The sequence below is a fragment of the Mandrillus leucophaeus genome, unplaced genomic scaffold (genome assembly GCF_000951045.1).
Source record: "Mandrillus leucophaeus isolate KB7577 unplaced genomic scaffold, Mleu.le_1.0 Scaffold789, whole genome shotgun sequence".
In the NCBI taxonomy this organism is placed as follows: Eukaryota; Metazoa; Chordata; class Mammalia; order Primates; family Cercopithecidae; genus Mandrillus; species Mandrillus leucophaeus.
In genome coordinates, this window is record NW_012108574.1 from 594,974 (window position 1) to 613,599 (window position 18,626).

The 18,626-nt window shown below is 38.8% G+C and overlaps 2 protein-coding genes across 5 annotated transcripts in view; one reads left to right on the plus strand and one right to left on the minus strand.

The window, feature by feature from the left end:
* NPTN (neuroplastin) overlaps positions 1 to 2,724 on the plus strand; it is a 79,398-nt gene extending 76,674 nt beyond the window's left edge. For all 4 annotated transcript variants that reach the window (XM_011967121.1, XM_011967122.1, XM_011967123.1 and 1 more), the window contains 2 exons: positions 785 to 859; positions 1,704 to 2,724. In XM_011967121.1, the coding sequence (XP_011822511.1) occupies positions 785 to 845 (61 nt within the window). In that variant the 3' untranslated portion in view covers positions 846 to 859; positions 1,704 to 2,724. The remainder of the gene's footprint in view (positions 1 to 784; positions 860 to 1,703) is intronic.
* A 6-nt stretch (positions 2,725 to 2,730) lies between these two features.
* The window catches only part of REC114 (REC114 meiotic recombination protein), a 150,625-nt gene continuing 134,729 nt past the window's right edge, over positions 2,731 to 18,626 (minus strand). The window contains exons 4-6 of the mRNA XM_011967125.1: positions 11,576 to 11,788; positions 6,309 to 6,395; positions 2,731 to 2,987 (exon numbers count right to left, since the gene is read on the minus strand). Coding sequence (XP_011822515.1) covers positions 2,823 to 2,987; positions 6,309 to 6,395; positions 11,576 to 11,788 — 465 coding nt within the window. The 3' untranslated portion in view covers positions 2,731 to 2,822. The remainder of the gene's footprint in view (positions 2,988 to 6,308; positions 6,396 to 11,575; positions 11,789 to 18,626) is intronic.

Here is an 18,626-nt window from a genome sequence, read left to right on the forward strand (position 1 = left end):
GTGGCACAATCTCAGCTCACTGCAAGCTCCGCCTCCCGGGTTCATGCCATTCTCCTGCCTCAGCCTCCCGAGTAGCTGGGACTACAGGCGCCCATCACCACTGCCGGCCAATCTTTTGTATTTTTAGGAGAGACGGGGTTTCACCGTGTTAGCCTGGATGGTCTCGATCTCCTGACCTCATGATCCACCCGCCTCGGCCTCCCAAAGTGCTGGGACTACAGGCGTGAGCCACCACACCTGGCCATGATTACCTTTTATCAGTTGAGAAGGGATAGTGGTGTTGTGTTCAGTGGAGAAAAGTTTTACATATTCTCACCTGTATAGCAATTATAGTTCAGAAATCAAAGGGAAAGTACTTGTCTGCCTTGGGGGTCAAAAGGAGGCTAAAATGAGGTATATCCAGGTTGAGTCTACCTACTGCCAAAATCCATAATCTGAAATGCTTCAAAATCCGAAGTTTTTTTGTGTGCTCACTTGATGCTCAAAGGAAATGCTCATTGGAGCATTTTGAATTTTGGGTTTTCAGATTAGGGATGCTGAACTGGTAAGTATAATGCAAATATTCCAAAATCTAAAAAATTCAAAATCTGAAACATTTATGATCCCAAGCATTTCAGAGGAGGAATACTTCACCTGTAGCTACTTAATGTTTTTTTAATGCACTCATATTGTGCCACAAAATTTCTTACAACACCAGGGATGGCAGTAAGTGAATTTCCATGTGTTACACTTTCAAAAGTTATTGACTGAGTTTAACTCATGTAATGCAATTTTTCCTCCAAAGGAAAACCAACTCTACCAACAATCACAAAGATAAAAACTTGCGCCAGAGAAACACAAATTAAGTACTGCTTACAATGTAAGTATGGCCTTCTTTAGCAGTTTTTAAAATTATATTCAAATGAATGTACTTCTATTGACCTTTTTACAACTTCTTCAGTAATTGGTGTTATGTTGTAAAATCTTTTAATTCATTTCAGAGCAGCTGATAATGATGAAGCCAGTTCTGTCTGCCCAGTTTAGGGACTGGAAAGGAACATTTTTCAGCTGCGTTTTTTGCTGTTGTTTGGATTTTTTAACATGGAGTCTCACTCTATTGCCCAGGCTGCAGTGCAGTGGCGTGATCTTGGCTCACTGCAACCTCCACCTCCCGGGTTCAAGCAATTCTCCTGCCCCAGCCTCCTAAGTAGCTGGGATTCCAGGTGCCCACCACCACGCCCAGCTAAATTTTGTATTTTTAGTAGAGACAGGGTTTCATCATGTTGGCCAGGGTGGTCTTGAACTCCTGACCTCAAGTGATCCATCTGCCTCAGCCTCCCAGAAGTGCTGGGATTACAGGCGTGAGCCACTGCGCTCTGCCATCAGGTGCATTGTCACGTTTATATAAATGCCATTTCAGAAGACATGTTTTAAAATAAATACTTTTCCACATTATATCTTTACAAAGAGGTGAAATTGTCACCTTCTTAGGTGGATTATTCCCAGAGGCCTGCTAGTCTTACCTCACATATAGGGGCAAGACAAGAATGGTGGCCAGGCAGCAGCAGGGCCAGAATGTCATCTTGTTAGGCACATGGAGATCAGAATTTCACACTACATCCTTGAGTATGCTGTTTGAACCAAAGCTTTGTGTGGCACACGGTGTAGTTGTGAGTGACAGTGCATATTCCCTTTATAATTTCCAAATACATATTTCTTTACAGATCTTTAGGTTCCTGAAACTGGTGGCAACATGACCTGCTAAATTTTCTGCTTGGACCTCTTTGGTTCTCTCCCCTTTCAAGTGAGCAACACCACAATGACTGTCTAAAGCATGCCTTATTTAGCCTCTCCTGTAAGGGTGATCTAGCCAGGTACATTTTAAACAATGCTTCAGTGTAGAAGGTGTAAACTATTTTGGGCTTGATGTGCTGTGAATGTTGCTTTTTTTCCTTTGTTAAAATATTTAAATAGAAGTGAAAAGGTCCTCTGAGGATCAGATCATGCATGCGCCATTTTTTACTTAATGCAGCTGTTAAATTGGCAAAGCTCTAAAATGCACTGCTGCCATCTAGTGATACATTTTTGTAAAGTACAGCAAAACCTACAGATATATACAGTATATAAATATATATATATATATTTATATTTTTGGGGGTGGGAGAAATCCAAAATAAAGTAAATGCTTGTTTCATTTTTAAGCTGCTGATATTCATTCCTTATTGTATGTTGTCATGAGGAAATTGTGCAGTTCTGGTACATAAAGATGAGTAATATAAACTGAAATCTATAATTTTAAGGGCTTAACCTGTGACTTTAATAAGCTGGAACAGTCCACTGAATGGGTATAATGAATTGCAGTATATACGTATGATTGCTTTTTAAGTGATTATCTTTTCTTTTGTTAAGTCATGTAAATTCATAAATCCTTTTGCACTGATGTGTTGAACCTTATTCTTGTACATTCAATCAAGGCAAACTTTTATAATTTTTCTTTTGTTTCCAATGACCTTGAAATGTTATAGCATGGTGATATTCTATGCAACTATAGTTATACTTTTTGGTTTGACACTGTATTTTTTCACATTGATTTACTGGTTGATGATAGATTTTATAACCTAACAGGGTTCTCATGCGGTGCGTAACTGTAGATGCATGTACTTGTGTTTTGTGTAATTATTGAAGTGCAATGATGTATAAAAGTGGATTCACCTGTTTTTAAAAATAAAACATTGATAAAAGGTGTTTGGAATAATGCTCTTTATTCTAATATCTTCTTTAATTTTAGGAGGAAGCATTTTTCAATACTTTGAAGTTCCTTAGTTATATATGTATACAGAGCATTAATTTCTCAACCCCGCTAGCTTTTTAAGTTCCTTTTCTACCTCTTCCACAAATGCTGGGAAATTCTGATCCATAAGGCACAAACGCAGGAAGGGGCCTAACTCTTCTGCACCCCATGCAGATTGTTCATAGACACGGGGCAGCTCCTCCGAGGCCAGAAGAGTCTGCAGGGATACCAGAAAAGTAGTTACAGATTACAGGTCAGCAATACCTGGCTAATAGAACACAGGCAAATAGTGCTTTAAGGAAAGATTAGAGAAATACACACCAAAAAAAATTAGTATTAATTAGCTTTACAGGCTTCCTTTACGTAGTTTTACTGTTACATTTACAATTTTGTATATTAATATGTTTTCTGAATACACATAGCATGTGAGATAATCTTGTTGCCTTAAGGAAAGAATTTCAAATATACTGATTAAATGTTTGCAAAGTTGAGATTCTACTTTAATGAAGAATACTGTGCTGATAACCTGTGGATTGAAAATAAACCTGTCAATGAATGAGCTGCACTAGCTTAGTTCATCTTCCCCACAGCATAGGTGGCAGAGTGGATGTGAGCAGTCTATGTGCTAGCTGCATTCTGAATATAAGAAAGAGGCCACAAACTGCCCAAAGGACATTAGTTCACACGTGTCTTTTTCTGGCCATCTATGAGTTTTGACAAATCGTTGTCTATCATCACAATCAAAATACACAACATTTCTTTCACTTCCTAAAAAACTCCCTTATGTGACCCTCGTGCTAACCATTGCCGTGAAACCCTTAACCCTTAGCAACGACTGATCTCTTCTCCATATAGTTTTGCCTTTTCCAGAATATCATATAAATGAAACATATGTTGAATCTGGCTTCTTACACTTATCATAATGAATACATTTGAGATTAATCCATGATGTTGAGTATTTCAGTAGTTCATTTTTATTGCTGAATAAGTATTACATTGCATGGATGTGCCACAGTTTGGTTATCTATTCTCCAGTTGAAGGACATTTGGGTGGTTTTATTTTTTGCAATTATGAATAAAGGTGCTATAAACATTCACTTACGGGTTTTTGTGTGAACACAGATTTTCATTTCACTTCAGTAAACACCTGGGATTGAGTCATGTGGTGAGTGTATATTTAACTTTGTAAGAAACTGCCAAACTGTCATCTAGAGTGGCTGTCCCATTTACGTTCCACTAGCAGTGTAGATGAGAGTTCTAGTTGCTCACCCATCCAGGGTTTGGTATGGTCAGTTTTTATTTTTAATTTAGGCATTCTAATAAGTTTGCAGGATGTCTCATTGTAGTTTTAATTGGCATTTGCCTAGTGACTAATAATGTTGAACTTTTCACATGCTTATTTGTCATCTGTATGTTTTCTTTGGTAACCTGCAGTGTTTTAAAACCAGTTGAATTAGTTGCCAACATTTAAATATTAGGAGAGTTCAAATAAAAATCTTGACAATTTGGAAGATCTGGCAACACTGGATCCACAGCCCCACATGATGATGATGGGCTCCAGTTCTGTGTGGTCCACTTACTTTGGTGCATTGACTCGGTCATCTTATTGATTCCTCGCATTAATTCTATGAGGTAGGTGGTTTTATTATTTCTGTGGATAGCAGGGTTTAGTGTGTAAGTACATAACTGATATTTCTCTAGGAATTCTCTATAACAGAAATTTACTTGGGATATATAGCACTTGTTTTGTTTATTTTTAGAGATGGGGGTCTCACTATGATGTTAGGCCAGGCTGGTCTTGAACTCCTGGCCTTAAGTTATCCTCCTGCCTCAGCCCCCCAAAGTGCTTGAGACTACAGGTGTGAGCCACCATGTGCGGCCTACATCCCTTGTATTAATTGCATTTCTATCCCATCTATGATTATACCACACTTAGTATCCTATTAAATGAACATTTATGTTTCCAATTTCTTAACAAGCATTGTGATGAACATATGTATATCTGTGTAGTTGGAATGAAGTTATAGATAACATTAAATTTGATATGTACTGCTCAATTGCCTTCCAAAAGGTTTTACCAACTTACATAGAATGACATGTCCAAAAGATAAGAGCAAATAAGTAATGTATCTGAGCTGCAAGCTTCATGCTTTTTCTCATTTGTATATGGTTCTTCCATACTACGTAAATAAACTGGGTAAGGTATACCATTTCTAGCAATTGATATTTCCTAAATAAGGACATCACACCCTGCCTTGTTTATTGTTTTATTGCAGCTCTGTGTTCATCAGCTTATCTGATTCAGTTAGCCCCTAACTCCAGTGCAAATATGGGCATTATTCAGTCAGTTCTGCTGCTGGACAAATAATTTTTTTTCATAGTTACCAGGTTATTAAAAAAAATAAACATGAATTCTTGGTCTTCCTACCTCTTGAGTTTTTTATTCTATATGATTGTCCATTTCTTTTGAGTTAGTGGCAAGCCAGATTGAGAAAACACCTTTTTAAAAAAACTACTGATAGCACAGTTTAGTAGAGGAATTAAAAGAAAATTCGGCCGGGCACAGTGGCTCACACCTGTAATCCCAGCAATTTGGGAGTCTGAGGTCGGGGAATCACTTGAGGTCTGGAGTTCAAGACCAGCCTGGCTAACATAGTGAAACCCTGTCTCTACTAAAAATACAGAAATTAGCTGGGCGTGGTGGCACATGCTTGTAATCCCAGCTACTCAGGAGGCTGAGGCAGGAGAATCGCTTGAACCCAGGAGACGGAGGTTGCAGTGAGCCAAGATTGTGCTACTGTACTCCAGCCTGGGCAACAGAGTGAGATCCTGTCTCAAAAAAAAAAAAAAAAAAAAAAAAATCATACTTGAAGATTGATGAACTCCATGCAGAATTCTGTGGCAAGCAGAAGCTGCTGGCTTGAACACCTGCAATGAGGAATGCAGTGAGGGGGAGACAAAGTCCTTGCAGAGCTCCCAGGAGAGTAGACATCGCACAACCATAGTTTTGAATGAAGAGGTTTTGCAGCAGGGGGCAAGGGGCTGTCTGAAAGCAAGTCTGAGGTAACAGAATTGAATCCTCCTGGGTTTCTACACGTCCTTAGCTGAGTACTGACAATCTGCCCATACAGAAACTGTTGTAGATCTGAATCCACATTCATTTTGATATTTGTCTTAAAATAGTTCCCAAATTTCATTTCCATAATTACAATGGAGTCCTTCATTTATTCTTCTTTTTTGGGAAAGTGGTGATTAAATTTTCTGTCTTGGACATTCAACCACTTTTCCTCTTTTTATTTCCTTTGGAGGGTAGATCTTGACTATGTGCCTGCAGCCATCACGTCTCACCTCACAGCTTACTGTAATAAAACTTACTCTGCAAGGGGTAGATGAACATGGCCCTGTCTCTGTCTTTATCACCTTTTAGAGTAATGCTTTAGGTTTCTCTCCTAAAACAAAGAAGTGAACAAAGGGATACAAATTCTTAGGGGTCACTGCTTTTCACGATAAGAAAATTAAACACAGAAATAAGCTCTACCTGAGCTAACTGCGTCAGTGAGGTCCTTCCGTCTGGAGCGCCTGTGCCCGCTGTTCCACGCACTTGCTGTTCTGAGTGCTGGTGGGACTGGAATAAAACAACATGCAATAAGGAGACTAGCTGAATGGAATCTTGTATACCACAGGACATTAGAGAAGCAGAAATACGCATTCATGTTCAAAGAAAGAAAATACCACTAAGAGTGGTTAAAATGATTGTCAGCATAGGTCTGTCTCAGTTTAAATGGAGGGTTACTTGAGTTACCACAGCAGAAGTACTGAGTTTAAATTTGCAGCTCCTGACTTCTATTTGATGTTCCTCAGCCGTTGGCAGGCTGTTAGTGCTGCTTCCTGTCAGACACTGGGGCATTCTTCTGTTGTCAGAGGCCCAGCCTAGGATTCAGGACCACGCATAGGCCCTGGAGGGCTGGCCAGGTGCTGTTACCATGGCAGCCTGCATGCAGTGGACGGACCCCAGCTTCTGATCATGATTTTTCACCCTCTAAAAATTATTGCTCAAGTAATGCATGTTCATTGCAGAAATGCAAAATGGAGGGAAACCCCTATAATTTTAAGACAACTGATGTTTTCAGTAAAATGATTTTTTAAAAAAAATCTCATTTTAGATATTCTGAAGGAATGAATTCTTCTGTAAGTAAAACTTATAGATACCTGGTTTCAATGACTGTTTATGCCTCCTACGTACTAGACACTGAGATGGTACAGGGATAGGAGCTACAAAGAACAAGATAGAGTCCTGCCCTCTGGAAGCCCACAGCCTAGTGAGAACCTAACAAGTAAAACCATGAATTACCTTGCAACTCAGGAAGTGCTGGAGGTTCACAGAGAAGTGGGTAAACTGGAGGGCTGTATGCTAAGCAGGAAGTACAGGGATGCTGTAAGGTCCATGCTATCTGGAGAGAATCTGTGGTAATAAGTTGTTCTCAGGTAGGACATGGGATGCTTTCCAGGGAAATAGAATGAACAAGGTACAGGAAGTCTGGAGGCATGAAGGGCCCTACCTCCGTTCCTTCCTAGCCACATGTCTGCAGGCCCCACTATGCTTTGGGTACCTGAGGCTGCTGTGGGTACCTGAGGCTGCTGCAGTGCTAATCTCCAGATGAGCAGTGGTGCTCCTGCACTAGGTATGAGCTGATGGTGCAATACAGGGAGAAAACAGGGCACTCTTTGGAGGGCGCTTCTGTCCATCAGCAACAAGTCTGACTACCCGAAGGTGGGAGATGCCAAATTCTGTCTTCTGTCCTACAGAGAAGCTGATGGTTGCTAGTCAGTAGGTAGCAGAAAAGCAGACCTGGAAGCACTGAACAGCAACAACAAGAAGGAGGTGTGGAGGTACAGTGAGGAAGGAAAGAACAAAGACAAGAAAATGAAAAATGAGCAAAATGCCCAAAGGACTCTATAATCAAGAGCCCTTAGACAATCCGCATTTCTCTCTTCAGTTCCTTCAGTTTTCTCCTCTGTAAACACAAGGCAGACTCTAGTGCCTAGTGTTTCTTCAGCTATCACATTTGATGCTTTCCTAGAATACGTATCATTTCAGCTCACACAAAGAACTAAGATGTCAACCAAAATTGCCATAAACACTGTAAAAAATAGCTAAGTGGCACTGAACCACCTGAGGCTAGTGGGCTCTAGGATTAGATGGTCCACCCCTGCAACAGCATAGAGATGGAAGGGTCTGCGCACATAGTAGCTGGAGTCCCCTAGCTACTTTCTTGTGGACTTTTTGTGCTAACAGGAAAGAGCTCACATAGGAACTGCGATCCTCTTTCCTGTCTTTCCCATCCCCCTCCCCAGGGTGGGCTGGTTGCCTTTGAAGTGCTAAGGTTGAGAAATGCCTGGTTAAGCCACAATTAACCAAATTACAAGGCTAAGGAAAAGCAAAAACTAAAATATGAGCCAGGAAATGACTCAAGAACTTGAAATAGAATTCTATTTGCAAAGAAGGAAACAACTCTTATACTAAAAGATTACAGGTATTACAAAAATGACACACCTGAATGTAAGAGAGCAGCAAAATGACCAGAACTTGGCCATGGCTTGTACCTCTTAAGATAGATTCTGAGAAAGAGCACATGCTACCAAAATTTGTACATCAGTAGTTAAGGGCAAACCTTATGTTTTGCCATTAGGAAAACTAGAATGTTTAGGTGGTGCCTCACAAGGTCTGTACCCTGGTGGAATTTAATCCAATGACTTTAACTTGTCATCTGCTCTGCAGCTTCATACACTGTCTTATCATGCCCTCTTTTGGCTCTGGAAGTTCTGATCCTTGCTAATTGGCCAGGATGCTGATTTGTTCATTTGCAAGAGAAGGCACATCTGAATGGGTAACATTGAGGGCAATAATAGTAATGATGGATTTTGTGATTATATTTGCCAGGCATTGTATTGGGTGCTCTCTATACAGCATTTTAATCTCACCATTTTACAGATGGAGCTAATTGGCTTCCGTGAGATCACACAGCTGCTAAGAAATAGGGTCAGGATTCTAACCTAGATCCATCTTGATACCAAAGCCTGTGGTCTTTGTACAATATCATGCTATCTTAGTCAAATCACCCAATTACAGTTCAGAAGAGTCCCTGAAAATAGAATCAACAAAGGCATGCAAGTTTCCTAACCACTTCTCAGGTATTTCTACCTAGACATTTGGGATCAGTCTTTAACATCAGAGAGCTGGAGCCTTCATCTGGGGCTGTAACTCACAACTCAGCCTGCATTTGTTACTGCATGTTACAACTTCAATTTATTTGCCTTTGTAATACTTAGGTAATTGTGTAACCTGACAAGGTTCTAGCGTGATGTGACTTCATTACCTTTATAAGGAATTCCAGACTGAGTTCCCAAATTCTGGAACCCTTCTAGGTTTTTGTTACACTGCATGCATTGGGTATACTATACTATCATCTTAATCTATTGGGCATTGAAACATGAAAATCTGAAGGGAAAAGAATCATAAGCAATAAAATACCTTATAGTAACCACTCCAACCCATTTGTAGGGAGGGGATTCTTAAGAAATACAGCAGGAGCTGAATATAGACAGAGCATTATTGTTTGAAACTAGATCCAGGGTTTGTGAGGCAAGCAGCTTCGGCGTTAAGACATCTTCATGAAAATCAAATGAAGGGAAAGAACTCAAACCACCAAAATCTGTTTGGCAAACTAAATACCTTCAAGAGGAAATCATGTAGCACCTGCTTAAAGAAAAAGATTTTATAGTAAATAATGAAAATTTATGTTCACCTCAGACAAATTATAAAGAACAGGAAACTTAGTGACAGCCGGGCCTGATGGCTCACGCCTGTAATTCCAGCACTTTGGGAAGCCGAGGTGTGTGGATCGCCTGAGGTCAGGAGTTCAAGACCTGCCTGGCCAACATAATGAAACCCCATCTCTATTAAAAATACAAAAATTAGCTGGGTATGGTGGCGGACACCTGTAATCCCAGCTACTCGGGAGGCTGAGGCAGGAGAATGGCTTGAACTCGGGAGGCAAGGTTGCAGTGAGCCGAGATCGTGTCATTGCATACTCCAGCCTGGGCAACAAGAGCGAAACTCTGTCTCAGGAAAAAAGAAAAAGAAACTTAGTGACAAATCAGCAAAAATGAGGTGTTTTGGTTAAGGAAAACTAACGGGATGAAGTAATGGAAAACCAGGTTTGGAAAAATGACTTCTCAAAGCAAATGCAAAACCCAGCTTGAAAGCAGAATCTCATCTCAAGAGCAGAGATAGGTGCTTATTCCAACAATATTTGAAACTATGCCAAAGAAATGCAGAACACATATTTCTGGGAGAAATCCTATAGTCATGAGTCTCAAATGTTTTTATCTCAAGACCCCTTATGAGGCCTTCAAAGAACTTTGATTTGAGTTACATTTATCTGTGTAGAAATTAACATGGAATTTTAAACTATTCATTAAAAATAGTAAACTCACTTTATGTTAATATTGAAAACATTTTTATGGAAAATAACTTTTCTAAAACAAAATGTCATGATTTTTGCAAATCTCTTTACTACCTAGTTTAATAGAAGGTGACTGGATTCTTACATCTGCTGCTGCACTCAGTCTGCTGTAATGTGCTGCTTTGGTTGGAGACATGAAGAAAATCTGGCCTCACACAAATTGTAGATGGAGAAGGGAGGGGTATTTTAGAATAGCCTGTTCAGATAACTGGATATTCCTTGATATAACACCAAAACTCAACGAGTGAGTTGCTTAAAGGTAAGTTGCAATATAGAATCTGAAACCATAGCAATGAACTTGTTATACTGTTATATTACACTCTTTTAGCCTATCTTACACTTTTGAATAGCTCTTTATCCATGTATAATTTTGTGGCATTCAGGCATCAGTCATTTGGACAGTACTGGTTCACTGAATATACTGTCTTTCAAATATTGACACATTTCATCAGGTAATTACTTATAAAAAAGTAAATCACATTTATTAATAGCACCTTTAGAAAAGTCTTCCAGGTTGGGAAGTTGTGAAACTCATGTGGCAGATACAAGTTTTTCAAGATTCTAATTTTCACTTGGAAGTTTAAATTTTATCATTTTCAATAAATACTATCAGTTGTTTTCCTGAAGTGATAGTTCATTTCACTGATTTTTGAAAAAATGTCTGCCAAATAACCCAAATCTGAATGACCATAGTCTATTGTTCTCTCACATGATGATGGTATTTTATGAAAAAAGAGGCTAGTTCAAAATACAAATGTCATACAGGTGCATTCCCTTGAGACAACCATGGTACTGCAGACTGCTGGGTTATTTCGTTAGTTTGTTCTTCCTGCGAATGATTGGAACATGATGACTATGAGCACAGTTTGGTGCCACTGCCTGATCTGTATGATGGCAGCAGCCTTACTCATGATGCCTTTGTCTCATCAATTCAAATGCTGACACAGTGAAAAAGGCAAGTGATACTATTTCTTTAAATATTAAGAAAAATAATTTTGACCTTGTGGACCCCCTGGAAGGGTCCTAGGGAGGGGTTCATGGACCACACTTTGAGAACCACTGTTCTATAGTGACACCCGGAATGCAGCCGGAACTCCTTCCTCCCTAATTTCTGAATAGGGAGCTACAATGAGTGTCGGCCTCAATTTTAAAAGTCGCCCAATGTTAGATGTTTTTAAACTACAAACCTAACAGACTCGACAAACTCCAGTCATTTTGGCCACTCATTGTGCACTGCATTGTCATGTTTCCTGCATAGCCGACACATCAGCCTACTTACTCCAGCCTGCCATGGGACACTCTTTGCAGAGTCCTTCCCTTGACTTCCACTTGCCCTGGGTGGGCCAGGAATCAGCTGAAGCTCCTGGATGTTCCCATCAGGCACCTGAACGGTTATGTATTGCGCCAGCTTTTGAACGCAACTGCAGCAGTGTTCCAGCGCCTGCTCCTTTGACTCTCCACTGAACTGTACTCGAAACAGGCGACTCTTGTCCTGTTTGACAAATCAAAAGACCCTCATGAGAGACCCTCGTCATATAACTTTACCTTTATTTACTTTGGGGTCTTCCACTGAGTGGTTCCTTTGCTTGGCGGAAGAAGAGGTATAGATAAGGGAACAGTCATTTTCACTTATTGATGCAGGCATAGAAAAGCCAATAACTCATTTTCTTCCCCCTTTTGGGAGTTGCTCATCATACTAAAATTCACTTCCCTCTGGGAAGTGACATCAGCAAAAATGGAAAAGCTCTATCATAAAGATAAGATCACTATACTGATTGCAGATCAATGTTTTATCATGCTTTGGAATAAAGATTTCATAGCTTCTAATTCCTTAAGTTAAAAATCTGAGAGGATAATAATACAGCATAGTCCTGCTCAACAAAATTTTTCTAAACTGACTAATATCAAACCAGGTAGATACCACATTAAACAAGGCAGTGAGCTTAAACAATACTGAGGAAGAGTGACAGGCAGATGCTCAAAGCTAACAGATCTCATGCTAACGATCTGTAGTACCCTTTATCCTTAAAGAGGCCAGACTACCACACAAGTTGCATAGTGAAACACTGTCTTTAATTTGCTATATGAGTCACATCCCTTGGCAAATTAGCAAATGTGGGACAGATGCAATTAAAAATTTTTAAAAATCTTTCTACTACATCAAAGTTATTTGATTACAAGTATAAAAACATCTGTGTAAAAACATCTAGATTGTAACAATAACATAAAATCATTTTAGAATAGTTTCCCTTTTTTCTAGTCTACTACTCTGCCTAGTTTAGAGGAGTCAACCTACATAAAAGCCTCCTGAAACAGGACTGTATATATTGTATACCTTTCATCAGTTTCCTCTGTAAAGAAATGCAGATGCTAAGCTTAGCACAGTGACAGTCCTTTTCCCCCATGAAATATATATACCATGTTGCTACCTTGAAAACACTCTTAACTACAGTTAACAAAATCCTGTAAGTTCCTGTAAGCAAATAGTCCTTGATTTTCCTGTTCACAATTCACACTATTTAAATAAATCCATCGAGTAAAGCCATATATTTAGGTTACAGAAAACTCTAGGCATGGCTAAGATAATGGTAAACTATCATGTTTAGAAGAATAGACACCACTACCCCTTTTCACTGCCACTATTTGGTTCTCTTCATATTTTAATTCATTTAATTTTTCCCCTCAATATAAAAGTAATCCATTATCATTATCTTGTCCAACATTGGAAAAAATATGAAAATAGTCATATATATCTGTGGGTATATAAAAGAATATATGCAAACACTCGTGTAATTTCTAAAATTTTAGGTACATAGGTATATATATGAGATACATGAGATGTTTTGATACAGGCATTCAATTGGTAATAATCACATCATGGAAAATGGGGTATCCATCCCCTCAAGCACTTATCCTTTGAGTTACAAACAATCCAACTCTACTCTTATTTTAAAATTTCCATCATTGTCATCCCGTTGTGCTATCAAATACTAGGTCCTGTTCATTCTTTCTTTTTTTGGACCCATTAACCATCCCCACTACCCCCCACTACACTTCCCAGCCTCTGGCAACCATCTTTCTACTCTCTATCTCCATGAGTTCAATTGTTTTGATTTTTAGATCCCTCAAATAAGTGAGAATATGTGATGTTTGTCTTTCTGTGCCTGGCTTATTTCACTTAACATAATGACCCCCCAGTTCCATCCATGGTGTTGCAAGTAACAAGATCTCATATTTTTAACTTTTATTCTAAGTTCAGGGGTCCAAGTGCAGGTTTTTTACATGGGTAAACTTGTGTCACGGGAGTTTGTTGTACATATTATTGCATCACCTGGGTATTAAGCCTAGTACCCATTCGTTATTTTTCCTGATCCTCTACCCTCCAAAAGGCCCCAGTGTATGTTGTTCCCCTCTATGTATTCATGTGTTCTCATCATTTAGCTCCCACTTATAAGTGAGAACTTGTGATATTTGGTTTTCTGTTCCTGTGTTAGTTTGCTAGGGATAATGGCCTCCAGCTCCACCCATGTCCCTGCAAAAAATATTTCATTGTTTTTATGACTGCATAGTACTCCATGGTGTGTATGTGCCACATTTTCTTTTTCCAATCTATCATAGATGGGCATTTAGGTTGATTCCATGTCTTTGCTATTGTGAATAGTGCTACAAAGAACATGCATGTGCGTATGTCAATATTACAGAATGATTTATATTCCTTTGATTATATACCAAGTAACAGGATTGCTGGGTCAGATGGTGTTTTAGGTCTTTGAGGAATTGCCACACTGTCTTCCACACTGGCTGACCTAATTTACACTCCCACCAACAGTGTATAAGCACAACCTGCCAGCATCTGTTATTTTTTCACTTTTCAGTAACAGTCATTCTGACTGCTGTGAGATGGTATCTCACCGGTTTTGATTTGTATGTCTCTACTGATCAGTAATGTTGAGGTTTTTTTCATATAGTTGTTGGCTGCATGTATGTCTTACTTTTAAAAAATGTCTATTCAGCCGGGCACAGTGGCTCACGCCTATAATCACAGCTCTTTGGGAGGCCGAGGCAGGAGGATCACAAGGTCAAGAGATCGAGGCCATCCTGGCCAACATGGTGAAACTCTGTCTCTAGTGAAAATACAAAAATTAGCTGGGCATGGTGGCGCATGCCTGTAGTCCCAGCTATTCAGGAGGCTGAGGCAGGAGAATCACTTGAACCCGGGAGGCAGAGGTTGCAGTGAGCCAAGAGTGTGCCACTGCACTCCAGCTTGGCAACAGCGAGCCTCCATCTCAAAAAAAAACCAGAAGAAAAAAGAAAGTGTCTATTCACGTCCTTTTCCCACTTTCTTATGAAGTTTTTTTCTTGTAAATTTAAGTTTCTTGTAGGTGCTGGATATTAGACCTTTGTCATATGCATAGTTTGCAAAAATATTCTCCTCTTCTGTAGGTTTTGTGTTTACTTTGTTGATAGTTTCTTTTGCTGTGCATAGCTCTTTGGTTTAATTAAATCCTATTTGTCAACTTTTGCTTTTGTTGCACTTGCTTTTGGCGTCTTTGTCACAAAATCTTTGCCTGTGCCTGTGTCCTGGATGGTATTGCCTAGGTTGTCTTCCAGCATTTTTATAGCTTTTGGTTTTACATTTAAGTCTTTAATCCATCTTGAGTTAATTTTTGTTTATGGTGTAAGGACCCTTCCAGTTTCAATTTTCTGTGTATGGCTAGCCAGTTATCCCAGCGTCTCATTCTTTTTTATGGCTGAACAGTACTCCACTGTGTGTAAGTACCACATTTTCTTTATCCATTCATCTGCTGATGAACACTTAGGTTGCTTCCAAATCTTGGCTATAGTGAATAGTGCTGCAACAAACATGGGGGTGCAGATATCCTGATATGCTGATTTCCTTTCTTTTGGGTATATATACAGCAGTAGTATTGCTGGATCATATGGTAGCTCTATTTTTAGTTTTTTGAGGAACCTCCAAACTGTTCTCCATAATGGTTGTACTAATAATTTACATTCCCACCAACCATGTAAGAGGGTCCCCGTTTTGCCACATCCTCTCCTGCATTTGTTATTGCCTGTCTTTTGGATAAAAGCCATTTTAACTGGAGTGAGATGATATCTCATTGTAGTTGTGATTTGCATTTCTCTGATGATCAGTGATGTTGAGCACCTTTTCATATACCTGTTTGCCATTTGTATGTCTGATTTTTGAGAAATGTCTATTCAAATCTTTTGCCCATTTTTAAATCAGATTATTAGTTTTTTTCCCTATTGAGTTGTTTGAGCTCCTTATACATTCTGGTTATTAATCCCTTGTTACATGGGTAGTTTGCAAATATTGTCTCCCATTCTGTGGGTTGTCTCTTCACTTGGTTGATCGTTTCCTTTGCTGTGCAGAAGCTTTTTAACTAAAGTGATCCCCTTTGTCCATTTTTGCTTCTGTTGTCTATGTTTGTAGGGTATTACTCAAGAAATTTTTGCCCAGACCAACGTCCTGGAGAGTTTCCCCAATGTATTCTTGTAGTAGTTTTCTTAGTTTGAGGTCTGTAAGTATTTAATCCATTTTTATTTCATTTTTGTATATGGTGAAAGATGGGAATCTAGTTTCATCCTTCTGCACACAGATATCAGTTTCCCAGAACTCTTTATTGAAGAGACTGTCTTTTCCCTCAGGGTATGTTCTTGACACCTTTGTGGAAAATGAGTTCACTGATAAATGTATTTTTATAGGTTATATATTGTGTGTGTATGTATATAAAATTCATTGCTGTTCTATAACATAATTTTTAATTTAACATTCTATCTAAAAATAGAAGTATATACCTCATTACTTTCAATGGCTGAAGAGTATTCCTTTATTTAACTGGCCCCCTATGGATGAACATATAGGTTATTTCCAGCCTTTGTTCCTATTATAAACCACAAAGCTTTGACAAGCACTCTTATGCATACATCTTTGTGTATACATGCCTAAAAGCAGACTTGTTGGGTCAAAGGATGTGTGTAATTCATATTTTGGTACATAATGCCTAACTCCCCTGTGGCCAGACAGGGCTGATTTACTCCCACCAAGAATCTATGTGCCCATATCCCTCCAACACTGAAGATTCTTTTTTTAAATTTTTGTCAACACGCTAGGTTAACATAGTTTTTTAAAAATTTCACTTATTTGATAACAAGTGAGGTTGACTATCTTTCTTATGCTTATTGGTCATTTGTATTTTTTCTTTTAGTGTGTTACCTATTCATGCCCTTAGTCATTTTCCTCTTGGATGGATAATCCCCAAATTATCAAGAGTCATTGAAAGCTAACCTTCCCTGAGGAAGGGAAAAGAACTGATAAGAGACCTATACATTCAGTCTATAATACTACTATGAATCTTCTTTTGTGAAATTAAGCTGATTCCTTATTTACCGTTGTTTAGCTGTTTCCAACAGACTCTATATGAAGACATCTATATGAAGTACCCTTATATTAGCTATTAGGATTCTGTGATTATCTAACCTTTTGACAGTGACATCAGCAACTGTACTTCATAGCTAGCTTTAAAAAGCTGTATGCACAAGCAGACACTAAGCATACAAGTAGGGCAAAAACCTGAGACTAGTTATATAAGTCTACAGGTGTCTATATGCAAATGTATATAAGAATCAGTTTGGATAGCTAGAGTTTTTTTGGAGTGTAACTCCAAAAAAGCAACAGAGTAGCTTACATGTCTAATAGCCTAACTGAAGTCTTGTTCCATGTTTGCTTCTGTAAAAATTTCAGAATTTAAGCTTATCATCTGAAGCCAGAAATACTACTTCAACGCATGTGGATCCAAGATAAAACCCAGGTACATCAGGAAAAATCTGAAAATTAGTTGTATTGTATCTCCATCCTATATCCTCAGTGCCATAGGTTACCATAATGGAAAACTTTCCATTGGATTAACCAGAGGGACTGCTAACGATTGAAAGTCTTGATGAGATTTATTTTCAGGCCATAATCAAAAGTCAGAAAGAGCTTCTTGCTGTGAAGTGAAAAGTTCTCAAGTATACCAACAATCATGAACTTCGCCAAATACACAGTCTCTAGTTTCTATCACCTAAGAAGATGGGCTTATAATTACTGTATCTTAAGTGGTGGCTTACATGTAAATTTGTATCTACCCTCCTTCAGAACCCTTAATTTCAAGTTATAACAACTAATACAGACTCAAGGAAGCAAATTTAAGGATAAGTGCTCATCTCTTTTCACTTATCTATGTGTACTCACAAGAAAATCAAGGCTTCACTTTCTGGAAGGGATTAGGCCTACTAAGTGCTGGCTCACAGGTATGAATAACATCTCCATACAGAGATGCTTAGGCCACAGGCTCCACAGCAGGTGTTCCAAGGCATCGTCATGCCCTGGAAGATGTGGAGCCCAGTTAACACGACATAGAGAGCCAAGGAGACACTAGAGGCCTCACACAAACCCAGTGGGTTTTCCCTCTGGTTTTAGATTCATCACCCAGATCGGTACGAAATTTTCCATTACCACTAAGACCCCAAATGAAGCAGTTTTCCCCACCACTTATTGTGAATTCTTCTACTATAGAAAATGTGGGAGGAAGTACAGAAAAAGGTCTTAACCAGAGAAGGTACTTCAGCATTTTATTTGATTCTTTGCTTTGAAACTAAAAGGCAATACTCAAAGCCTTGGCTAGATGAAATCATTTTAAAAACTCCTCAGTGAGTTACTGGGAGTGAGAAGTAAAGAGGACAGCAGTTGTTTGTGTTTACTTCTTTGAGCCAAAGTGCCCTTAAGATAAGGATCTACATGTCTACTATTAGCCCATTAACCAGAACCTATTTGATCGGAATTGCTGGAAAAAGGGAAGCCTGCTTATAAGTAGGCAGAATTTATTCAACCTACTTATTTCAGTTCAGAGAGAAAAGAAATATAATGCTTACTACTCACAGAATTTATTATATTAAATTGCTGTAAAAGGAATGAAAATTTTACTTCTTCCATTTGTCAATAATAGTGTTTTGGCATAATACTTGAAAACTAAAAGTTATCCAAGGCACGAAGCACCAAAGATACTCTTTACCAGGAAGGGCAAAAGAAGAATCTGTTGGTTCAATGTCAGTATATTACATCAAGTCAATAGATCAAAGGAGGAAAAAAACCCATGATCTTAATACTTGTCAAAAAGCATTTGATAAAATGATATGTAATCCTGATAAAGGCATTAAATAAACTACAATTGAAAGAGATCTCCCTTACATGATAAAGAATATCCGACCATTAGCTAGGCATGGTGGCACATTCCTGTGGTCCTAATTACTCAGGAGGATGGGGC